A 12,451-nucleotide genomic window follows, 5' to 3' on the forward strand; every position below is an offset into this window, starting at 1 on the left:
ATTGTAATCACATAGTACAGCATCTTTTCATATTGGTTTATTTCACTTTGTAATAAACCTTTTTCTATGTCTTTTTATGGTTTGATAACTAACATTTTAGTACTGAATAATATTCCACTGTCCAGGTATGTTAGTTTATTTACCCAATGACTACACTTTGACATGGTGGTTTTATTTAGTTTTCCCATTTCTGACTACTCTTTCTCATTTCCTGCCTTTATTCTGGTTGTGTATTTCTTTTCATACTAACATATTACTAGCTTTTCTGCTGTTTCTTTGCAGTATTTAATTTATTCTGATGGGGAAAGGATGGGTGGCATATCATAGCCTTAAAACTACACCACTTCATGAGAAATGAGAATGTTTCAATAATAGTTCCATTTACTACCTCTATAGCCAAAGGCTGTGTTTTGATTGGATTACATTTGCCACTTTCAAAATCAAAGGCTTTGGCTCTGAATTCAAGGAGAAACTATAAATCACACATTGTGGGTATATAAACACAAGTCATCCAAATATCAAGACTTATTAATTGTCCAATGTGATAATTTTAGTTACTCAGCAATCATGTCATATACGTGTATATGTATATACAGTGCATCAATTTTTTGTAGGCTTTTCAAATACGTGATAGTATGATTCTGTCTTTTTTTTTAAAGAGGTTTTTTGTTTTCCTCCCTTCCCTCCTCTACCCCTCCCTAACAAGATTAGGGAGACAGTTTTCTTTTCTTCCCCTAAAACACCCACTACAGGAAAGAGATGACTGCTAAGGATCTGAAAAGTGAATTAACAAGTGAATCCTAATACACCATCAGTGCACCCGGAACCCCTCCCTACCAAAGCACAATTGGAATGTGACCCTTGAAGAGTTCCTTTAAACACTCCCCTGCCCCCATCAAGAGAGTCACAGCCTTTTTTACGGGAGTCCCCAGTGTTTCTCCTTTGGTAGCAAAGCAATAAACCTTCTTTTTCTTTTTTCTTATACAATAAGGAGGCACACATCCAAGCAGGAAACAAGAACTTTGAAAAGACGTTCATTATCCTATCAAACGGGAATCTATCTTGGATTTACCTAGTTAGCGGCTACTAGAGAGGAGGCACCGCGCCACGCCACAGGGGGCTTTTGCTGTGAACTCAAATAGCTTAATCACGCTGATGGGGTGCAGGAGAATGTACCAGGCACTTAGCGGAGCAAGAACTCTCAGGAAGCCCACAAAGTGTGGAAGAAAGGCAAGGTCCACCAAGGACCACGTTCCCTCCCTCAGTTCTTCACAGAATCTCTTCCGGGAGGCGAGACTAAAACGCAAGTCGTGATGCGCCTGCGCACTGACGGCTCAGCGTAAAGAACCAATAGGACAGATGGGTGGGCGGGTTGTAGGCCGATACTTGATTTCCGGTTCCGGTGGACCTCTGTGAGTCGGCGCTGTGCTACGTGTCTTTAGCATCTGAAGTGGCAACCGAGCTGCTGGGCACGTGAGGATCTTCTTACCTGTAGGAAGGGGCTAACCCGAAGGGTAAGGGGGAACCGGGCATGTCGGGACACCAGACTTTTGTGGCTGGCGTAGGCGGGCTTCTGGTTCCTACGGAGGCACTGGTGGGCGATGAGAGGATCCACCGGTTGAGGTCTGAGTCTGGATCCGGTCCCAATTTACCTTCCGGCACCACTTCCAGTGTAAACCTAGACCCAGAGACGCGTCTACCCAGGGCTGAGTCCTGGTCCATGGCTCAGCTTTGTAGTTCCTCATTCTTTGCCGTCTCTCAGAGCGAACTCTTGAGAACTCTTAAAATCTGGGGGGCTTCCAGTGTGTTGTGGTCAGAGATGAAGGCCTGTCGCCTGCATGGTTGGCACTGTGTGTGTGTGTAATCCTGCCTTATAAAATTTCTGTATATAGGTCTAGCCCTGCCACCACTCCTCGTGGTGTATTGTAGTAGAGTTGATCTAGTTTTTAAATGAGGAGATAGTTGTGGGTTCTTGAATCTCCTCAGACCTCCTCAGACTTTTAAATGCTATGTTCTTTGAAGTGAGGTTTTTTTTTTTAAATTTGGCGGGGGGGGGGGAGTGTGCTAAGCATTTATCACGATGGCTTTGATTACATAAAGTTTAAAACCATAGGATTTCGGCAAAATTAAGTGAAATACTGAGAAAATAACCGTTATTGTGTTTTTTGTTCCAGAACATTTTCAGAATTTCTAATAACTCGTGTTTAACTACCCTAGGCGAGGAAACTGGGGCTTATAGAGGCCAAGGATTTGAATCACTATCTGACTACTGTTTTAAGCACTAGAAATAGAGTTAAATACCCTGCCCTTATTAGCTCTTTTACCAATGTCTTTGAATGACATTTCTATTAGCTTAATAAGCTCTCAAAAGAATCTTTATGATGAAGTACATAACCCTGTTTCCTTAAAAGCTGTGTGCATAGCTAAAGGTTTGGAGTTTATTAGTCTTACAGAATCTGGATCCTACTTTTGCTAATCTTTGTGGGTTTGAAAATTTTACCTGTCTGTCCATTCCACACAGTACACTCTGTATAGTGTGTAAGCATGGTTTATAACAATAAAGTTGAAATTTACGTTTTCTTTCATTTAAGGCTCTTAATTTCTGAGTAGTTTAAAATAAAATACAGAAAGTACTTGTTAGATAGTTTGCTTCTTAGCAGAAACATTGAATGAAAAGTGGGTAAGGAATAGGATGTGCTGTCAATTGTGTAACCTTTTAATAGAGAAAGCCCCTTTATATTAAGTATGATTCTTTGTCAATAAGGATAACATCATTTGCTCTGATGCTTTCCTGGAATTTACAAAAAACCCATAAATTTAGACCTTGGAGTCTGCTTTTTTTGTTTAGTTTTGTTTTATGAGATGGAATAGAATGTCAGGCATGAATTCATGGCTGGTCTCATTTACATCTTTATGTAACTTAGCAAGTCTTTGTTATGTGATAAATAATATTCCTGAGCAACTTTTGTTTGTTTGCTTAAACAGGCAATCATGGATCAGGTAATGCAATTTGTTGAGCCAAGTCGGCAGTTTGTGAAGGACTCAATTCGTCTTGTTAAAAGATGCACCAAACCTGATAGAAAAGGTAATACCTTTAACATGAGAGAAAAAGTTAAAAATCTTTGCATTTTTTTCTAAGCATTGAATATAACATATTCCAGATTAGCAACCATTGCATTCCTTTTGTCAATATATGATGTATTTTGTTTTATTGCTTCAAAACATTATCACTTCTTAAATTGTATACAGTCTTCTAATTTTTTTTTGTTCTGTGTTTTTCTTTTTGTTTGCTTTTTTTTTTGGTCTTCCTCCCTTCCCTGCCCACCCTCTTGGTGTACTGGGCATGGAACCCAGAAGCAGTCTACCACTGAACTACCTCCTCAGCCCTTTGTTTTTTAATTTGGAATAGGATGTTTCACTAAGTTGCCAAAGCTGCTCTGCTCTGCTCCTGCATCAGCTTCCCAAAATCTGGGATTACAGGCATGCAGCACTGCTTTATATATTTGTTTATGTATTTTAAATGATCTAAGTTTAGTTATTACAGCTTTACTTTGCATGTTACACTTAAGTTAGTCATTTTATAATTCTTAGAATTTTTATATCTTTTATATTACTTCTCTGGAAAAATCTCTAGAGCCTTCTCTGCTCTTTCCCCACCCAGTGAACAAAACTTTTAACATGAAACCAATAAGATAGGTTGTTGCCAACCTAGAAAGTATATTTTGTCTTGTGTCATGATTCATGTGTTAAAAGGTACAGCAAAAGTAATATACTTTTATTCATTGAGTTAGGAACTCGGGATATAATACAAAATATAATTTAATATTATGTGTAATACAATATATAAATAAATACGATAGGGAACAGTCCTTGTTCTCATGAAGCTAAGAATCTATCAGGGAAGACTGTCATAAACAAGTCACTCCAATTGTGTTTTTAAATTACTGCTAGGGTAGGAAATAGGGAAGATACTAGGAAGTCTGGTTCATATAATGTAAGGACTGACCAAGTCAGGAGGTCAGGTAAAAATTTCCTGAGGAAATAACATGAAACTCAGACATACCAGAATTGAAGTCTTTTTATAAAATTGTGCTCAATGTAATTTGATTTTTTTAGAGCTTTAATGTTGGATTCATTATGATATACCAGAAATATATCGTTGTTTCAAATATATCGAATATATACCGAAATTCTGATTTTATAATTAGAGTAAAAATTGTTGCATTGAAACATTAAGAAAAATACCATGTGTTCTGTCTTCCATCCTTTTTTTTTTTTTCTTACTTATTTAGGTCATTTGCTGAGAAAAGCAGATATTTTCAGTGCTTATTGATGAATTCACTATGAGAGACCTACACTTTCAATTCGTTTCCTTAAATATCAACAAAGTATGAAAATTTAAAACTTGTCCAAGTATTTACTATTAGTAGGTATATATTGGACAGGATAAGTTCCTAATAGGTATATAATTAGAATTAATAAAAGTTTATTTATATTACTGATAGTTTTACCCCCATACTTTCAATGACAGTGCAAAAAGTTAATGTGAATTTTATGTTTTGAAATGCAGAATTCCAGAAGATTGCCATGGCAACAGCAATAGGATTTGCTATAATGGGATTCATTGGTTTCTTTGTGAAATTGATCCATATCCCTATTAATAACATCATTGTGTAAGTAAATTTTGTAGAACAGACTATATTTAAGAATGAATGAAAATTGAAACTATTTGAGTTGAAAATTAAGTCTATTTTATTAATACTCAGAGCTATCTCTTGACTTCTTAATGTTGTAAGTATCTACTGATATTTATTATTTATATTATATACAGTTTTAATATCAATTTTGTGATCAAGGCTGAGTTTTCTTTGATAACTAAAATTTTTTAGGGTCATGGAAATTACTTAAAGGGCTTCAATATGTCATAAAGTATTCAGTGACAGAACCAATATTCAAGTACAATTTCTTGTTATACTGTGTCTTGTGGATTTTTAAGATGCAAAAAAAACCACTTTATTTGAAAATTATTATTTTGATACAGTTCTGACTCTGAACCAGATTGTCTACATTCTTATGGTTAGTTTTGTTACTAGGCGGTCATAACTTTGTGCAGTGTCTTAGCTTTTCTGTGTCCAATTCATTTAATGAGGATAGTAGTTCTTACTTGCTTTCTAGTAAAGATTAATGACTTAAGCCATTTAAGGCCTTGAGAAAATGATGTAGTTAAGGATTTAAATGGAAATTATTATTGTAATTAACTACTATTACTAACAGAAGGGTATTATAACCTTTAGGTATAAAGAGGAGGAGAGAACACTGAGAAATACTGAGATCTCTTTGTTCTTTTCCAAAGGCTTTTGCTTCTTAAATTCATTGCAAGAAAAATATTGTAATTGGGACACCTGATGAATCTAATTTTCAGTTTTAGTTAAGTTAGTGGAAGGTCTTGATAGGAGTTTCAGTACTTACTCTGTGATCTTGTGTTCATATTACTTTCTTAGTCTCATCTGCAGTTTGGGGGTTATAGTAACTCTCTTTATTTTATGATGTCTTAAAGTTTGCAACAATTATTTAGACAAGTTTTTTAAACTCTAAATCTCTTAAATACTAGGTATTTTGTCACTGATACTGGTTGAGGTTGTCTTATAAATATAGGTGGATTTCTTAAGTAAATTATAATGGTTATTAAGCAAAAGTTTCAGAAAGTGATATTTTAAGATCATGAAGAGTTGTAGCTGTAAGGAACCAAGTCACTCAAATCTCTGTCAGTTCAGAAATCCTTTTTATGTTACTAATGAGAAATGTTAACTCTGGAATTGTGGAACCTTGGAAGGAATACCAAATTAGAATTCCCAAACCCTAGACTGTTTCTGGGCTATAGTTGCCCAAGTAAAAAGGTGTAATAGAGTCTCCTGTCAAGTCCTTCTTTTTTTTTTTTTAATACTACGTTTTTCCCTACCCACACTTAGCAGTGTGTTTTTATCTCTTTTGCCAGACTTCACTGTCTGCCTTAGGTCATACTTAGATATGTCTGCCTGTTACATTAAGATTATGAGTTCTGAGTAAAACCTGTTTGGTTATTTAATGTTACGTAAATATGTGATATATTTACATAAAAATAAATATATTTATAAATACACACACACATATATGTATATAGTAGAATATAGTCTAATGTTATCTTGTATCCATAAAACCCTGAATAACTGTTAGTTTAATTAAGTGATCAACTTCAGGTTCTTTATCTTTTTCCAGTGGTGATGGTGTTAATAATATAGAGAACTTACACTGTGCCACAGACTGTTCTTGTGTAATCCTCAGGAAGGAACTGAGACATGGAGAGACTAACTTAAATTGTATGGCTCATAAGTGGTGGAATACCATATGAAACCTTTGAGATGCTTGTTGCTTAGAAAAACTTTCTTCTAGTTAAAAAATTATTTCAGTGTTAAGAGTTTAAGTCTATTTTTAGATACTTTTTAACCATAAAGTGAAGACCAAATAAAGTGTTTTGTGAGATAAGAAAAATATATTCTTTTCATGTTATGCCATGGAATCATAAATCACTGTTTAGTTCAGTGATGGCAAAGGAAATGTAACCAGAGGCTTCTCTTTGACTAGATTGAATTATTGTGACGTCTTTTTTTTCTTTACAATTTTTTCCTCCTTATTTTACAGTTATCGTCAAAATTAATGCCCACAGTACTATAATTTAAAGGAGTTGTGCATTTGCTGGGTCTGTTAGTTATATCAGTCTAATTCAATAACATAAGCTTTCATCTAGTAGTGGAATTATTTTTGTTTATTTAGTATCATAGTTTTAACTGTATATCCAACATTACAATTTTATTGTTTGTTTTTTGTGTTGTTGCTATTTTTCATGGAGCTAGGGATCCACATGCTAGGCAAGTGTGCAGCCACTGAGCAACATCCCTAGCCCTATGCTTTTAAAGCTTAGGAAGTCTTCTGCAGAAAAGATAACTTTGATTTTCATATGATTAAAAGAGGTTTTTGAATGATTGTGGCACGGTGTAGTGGGTGAGAACCATCTAGTGTAGTCTGCAGTCTTTATTTTGAACTGTCTTGCTGACTGTATCAACCATTCTGTATTATAATTAATATTTGTTGTTATGTTCAGGAAGACATGAGTATTGTGAGTTTTAAAATACACCTGTTCAAAAAAACATCATCACTAGGGACTTTGCAGTTCTAAGATTTTAAATCTCAGTGTGTCTTTTATGCTTACTTGGGGCAAAGTTAGTTATAGCTCTCAAATAACTGGTTTTTGATTCCATATTATTATAGTATGTTGCAGTTCAAATAATTTTACAATTAAAATCTTATATATACTAAAAAAATTCCATTTTTTCTTTCTTTTACAGGGGTGGCTGAATGCTTTTTGACAAAGCTTTTCATCTTATGGATTAGTGAACAAATGAGGGTTTAAATGCTCATGAAGTAAAAGTTTGCCTGTTTGCTTTTTTCTTCTGAGGTATTTTCTATTGCTAAATTAAAACCATTTCAAAAGAAACAAACTTCTCTTTTTTTTTTCATCACAGACATCAGATTTTAATGAAAGAAAATAATGGCTGATTATTTTTTTTGAGTATTTTCATTTATAAGGGAAATGAACAGGTCCTATGAAATAGCAATATTAGAGTGTTCATGTGGCTGTAAGAAAGTACCCAAGATTGGGTAATTTATAGATAATAGAATTTTTTTCCCCCTACAATTCTAGAGGCTCTGAAGTCCGAGATCCAAGTACCAACATGTAGTATCTTCAGGGAAATAAAAATACATCACTTATCTTAAGGAGACCATAAAGCCAGCTTTTATTGATAGTTATTTAGCTCCTTAATAGAATAAAAAGGTGTACGCATGTGTATATATTTTGTATTTTGGGAGGTACATGTACATGTGTACATCTGTATGTATACATGTATACAAATATACTTGTTTATATTGAGCATATATGATGGAAATTATTCTAAAATACAAACTTTGCTGCTAATCATATTTTTTGTAGGATAAAATGAATCTGAAAATTAATTTTTTTGACATAGGGAATTATAAATTCCTATTTATAGCATACATTTGAACTGCTCAGTTATTTTGGTTACTTCATGGGTAGATAAGGTATTACATAAATATTTTGTATTTATCCATGTATATAAAATGCAATTTGACCAAGAACTCTGCTGATAGAGCAGAATAATCTTCATAAACATGAGTTGAATTTCTTAAATAAGAAAAACTAGGGTTTTTTGTATTTTATTAACCATAGTCCTCGTGTATATGTATGTGTATGAGCTGGTACATTTGTGTTGTAAAACAGTACTTCAGCATGCATGTGACTCATCTGAGGGTGTTTTTTTAAGATGATAATAATGATGATGATGATGATTTTGGTACTGGGGATTGAACCCAGGGGTGTTTAGCCACTGAGCCACACCTTTTTATTTTTATTTAGAGACAGGGTCTCGCTGAGTTGTTAAGTGCATTGCTAAATTGCTGATGCTGGCTTTGAACTCATGATCCTCCTGCCTTAGCCTCCTGAGCCACTGGGATTACAGGCATGTGCCACTGCACCTGGCTTTAAGATTATTTTCTAAATAACAATAGCAGAACATAGTAATCCCCTTCTTGTGGCAGTTTCCATGGCCCCTGGTGTTCTACGAGCAAATCCTTGACCAATGTGTTAAAATCTACTTTAATAACAAAAAAAGACAGCACACATCAGAGAGGGAGAAGGTAATAGTACAGACAGTGGCAGAGCCTTGAACGGGGAGGGAAAGAAAGACTAGTTCCTATTTCAATAGCTTTGGAACTGGTGGCAGGCATTGCATTACTCTGAAATCTGTTCTTTTGGCTATGTGTTAGAAAGGTTATGCTTATAGGGAAGGTACTTAATTCAGCCTGAGCATAAGAGGCATCTTGTAGTTTTGTGCTTTAAACTGGCACCTGTATCAGAAAGCTACCTAAAATGAGCTGAGTTCTACCACTATTACACCAGGCATGACTTTCTGCTCTGTAAAAAGTCTCTGGGTAGATTTTCCCACTCTGGATATTTTTCAGTTTATTGTGCCTATGCCTATAACCTTTCCATAAACGCTAGTCTAGTAGTGTGTGTATTTTTCCCTTATAATTTTTAGTTTTATTTTTTGCCGTGTTGGTGGATTAAGCCCAGGGTCTTGCTTATGAAACACAAATGCTCCACAAGTTTCACATCAGCTGCCCTCCATAATTTTTGGAGATCCTACTAGACCTTGCTTAAAAATATTTATTTTTAAATCGATCTTGCTTTTAGCACTATTTTTTAGAATTTTTACAAAACACCTAAAGAAAGCTTCTGGAATATCTTGACTTCATGTTTTAGAGTTCATTAATTCTGAATTATAATACATTAATAATAATTTATTAAAATGCATTTGCATTCTCCTCCCCATCAAAAAACAAAAACAAACCCTTATATGATTGTTCTTTACAAGTCCCTCAGAAAATTTTTTAAATGAATAGTATTTACTATAACTGTTGTCTCACCAGCATAGCTTGGATCCTATGCTTTATAGGGTTGATGATAATTTTATAAGGTTTTCAAACAATTTCTTCATTAATCTTCATAATCACTTACTTAGTGATGTTGATATTATATTCTTCAAAATATATTCACAGTTCACAATTCATCCCCTCTACTGCCACTACCCCATCCCACCTGAATTTTACTGTATAGTTTCTTAAAGGCTGATTCTGGGGGGAAAATGTGTATATTAATGTTAAATTTGTAGACATAATAAGAAAGTTTTTCTAGAAAACATTTGAAAATTATTTACCCTGGGTTTTGATGATGTAGTTTTATGTTAATCTTGTTTGTTCAAGTACATTCTCAAATTCATATAGTTGGCATATTACCTATTATTAGCATAAATACATTGCCCTGTTCTGATTAGGGCATCATATGATTTGGTATTCAGTAAATTTGCTTATTATAAATAAGACGGGTATTGGAAAACTACATTGTATTGCTTACTTCCTGCCAATAAATTCCTTTTTTCTTCTAAGTATTTAATTTTAAAAACAAACAAAAGAGTAAGCCATAAAAATATGATTGACAGTTCTTTGGGGAAGTCATTTATCCATTCTTGATTTGTTCTTTGCTCTTTCCCTGCTCTCAACTATGTCCTAGGGACTGACCCCTGCAATCTGCCATTTCTAGACTCTTAGAAGGTAGTTTCAGGTATAGGGAGGTAATGGCAGAGGGGACAACTGAGAGTGTTTCTCCTACTCATGAGCATTTCCAACAGTAGTTTAGCTGGCTCTGCTCCTGCTGGATGGCCTTGACACCTAGCCTTATTGAACTCTACCTTCTCCCATCATTAACTCCAGAGCTGAGGGTGCTATGATTTCCTAAGTTTACTGATTTGAGGATTTCCTCATCATTCCTTCTCTGCCTTTTTAACTTTTCAACACATTTGAAACCAACTCCCAGTATTAACATTTTCTGTCTGATACAGCATGGATTATATTCTTTTTCTTGGTTGAACCCTTACTAACCCATCTTTGGAGTTTTGTAGAACCATAAAATTTACTTCAGATTGATTGGCAAGATGCTGGCCATTATGCTTGGGTTCTTCTAAATGATAGGATGGGACATATTTTTCTGGGGCCAGTCAATATTTTTGAACAAAATATTTCAATTTCATTTTGCCTAGGGAATAGATAATTTGACTGCCAGTGTTCTCTGCTTATAGTGAGGTATGGAAATAGAACCTTGTTTATTTCCAGCATAATTTTTAATCCAGGGTATAAGCTGGTTTTTGTTTTATATTAGCCTAGTATTTATTTCTGTTTATCGTACAGGATGTCCATATTAGGTTAATAAAGTTTGTTGCTGAAACTAGTTAGAGCTTTATTTTAGGAAAAATAACAATAGAAACAGTGCAGAGGATATGTTATTGAAGTAACATTGAAAGCAAGGAAAATAATTTGCAGTCTAAGGTCCTAAGAGATGAAATTATCCTGAATTAAGAATGCTAGTAGAAGAAAAGGAGAAATCATGGATATGGATCACAGAGACAGAGATTAGAATTAGAAGACAGCAGAGTATGAAGGAAGACAGTGATATAAATCAGCATCACCACATAGGAGCCATGTTTTCTTGGATAAATCATAGTTTCTATGCCTCAGTTCCCATATCTGTAAAAATACAGAATTGTAAAAATTATATGTAAAGTACTTAGACTTTCAGAAATAGAATGTTAATAACTAACATTAGTACAAAAAGCAGGATACTAGAGGACTTTGGAGTCAAATGGTTATGGCTCTGGCTATTGGCAGCCACATGTCATAGGTAAGTTTGTGGTTGCTAACTTATTGTAAAATGGGAAAATGCATGTCACATAAGGTTGTTGTAAATCTTCAATTGACAGTTCAAGAAATTCCTTTTACAATGGGTAGAAGAAAGTAATTGTATAATAAATGATTATTCTTATTTTTGAATTGATGTCAAACTTGTATTCAAATTATATACAACATGACTGAACAGTTTAAAATGAATAATAAAACAAATACTTAAGTATTCTCTACTGTAAAAAATCCTATTTTAAGAAACTCCACTGTGTTCCCCAATTCCATTTCCCTCTTTTTCTTATATATAACCATTTTAAGTTTTCTGTTTTTTCTTTAGGTGGTGGGTAATATGTATGTGTGCATGATCAACAGACTGTTCTCATTCAATATTTTGATATTCATACACACACACAACCATAGTCTTATTAGCACATTTATTCTTAACTGCTGTTCAATGTTTCCATTGTAAAATTATTCTAGAACTCTAGAGTAAAAATAGCAGGATCAAGTGTGTATATATTCAAACTTGGTAGTGCTGGTCATTTTCTGAGGTATATGCTAACTTCTACTTTTCTTGCAAAAGACTCTTTTGTTCTTCATTCTGCTGGTATTGTGTTGCACCTATGTTCTTTTGTTTGTGGCAGGTATTTATTGTATGGAATCTTTGAAGGAATTCTTAATTTAGTAATTTTACTATATCAATATTTTTACTTAAAATTTATAACATTTGTGTCTAATTGTTATATTTAATAATGTCAGATTCAGGATGACAAAGTCTCATCTTCACAGATAGAGAGTTCTAAGACCCTCTCTTTACTCTTGGTAGTGGTGCTACAGAGCAGGATTTTCAAACTTGAGTATGCAGATGAATCATTTGAGGATCTGGCTGCAGATTCTAATGCAGGAAGTGTAAAATTGGGGCTAGATGTTTTGCATTTCTATAGACTTTGCAGAAGCTCAAGTAGTATTGGTGCTACTTTGAGGAACAAGGGTAGTGGATGGAAAATAAGTTATCAAGATTCTATTGACTCCTACAGTGGATACATTGTGTGTGTGTGTGTGTGTGTGTGTGTGTGTGTGTGTATGTATATATATATATAAAATC

General features: G+C 34.3%; 1 protein-coding gene and 1 long non-coding RNA gene across 3 annotated transcripts in view; one reads left to right on the top strand and one right to left on the bottom strand.

Moving 5' to 3' along the window:
* The window catches only part of LOC120891998 (uncharacterized), a 56,570-nt gene extending 55,262 nt beyond the window's left edge, over positions 1-1,308 (bottom strand). For both annotated transcript variants that reach the window (XR_013435018.1, XR_005736618.2), the window contains exon 1: positions 1,073-1,308. This is a non-coding gene — a long non-coding RNA (uncharacterized LOC120891998). The remainder of the gene's footprint in view (positions 1-1,072) is intronic.
* Positions 1,309-1,361: 53 nt separating this feature from the next.
* On the top strand, positions 1,362-7,535 carry Sec61g (SEC61 translocon subunit gamma). Its single transcript, XM_005337410.5, has 4 exons — positions 1,362-1,514; positions 2,986-3,085; positions 4,571-4,673; positions 7,383-7,535. The coding sequence occupies exons 2-4, from the start codon at positions 2,992-2,994 to the stop codon at positions 7,390-7,392; spliced, it is 207 nt and encodes a 68-aa protein (XP_005337467.1). The 5' UTR covers positions 1,362-1,514; positions 2,986-2,991; the 3' UTR covers positions 7,393-7,535.
* Positions 7,536-12,451: the final 4,916 nt, after the last annotated feature.

Source organism: Ictidomys tridecemlineatus, chromosome 2 (assembly GCF_052094955.1).
Source record: "Ictidomys tridecemlineatus isolate mIctTri1 chromosome 2, mIctTri1.hap1, whole genome shotgun sequence".
Taxonomy (NCBI): Eukaryota; Metazoa; Chordata; class Mammalia; order Rodentia; family Sciuridae; genus Ictidomys; species Ictidomys tridecemlineatus.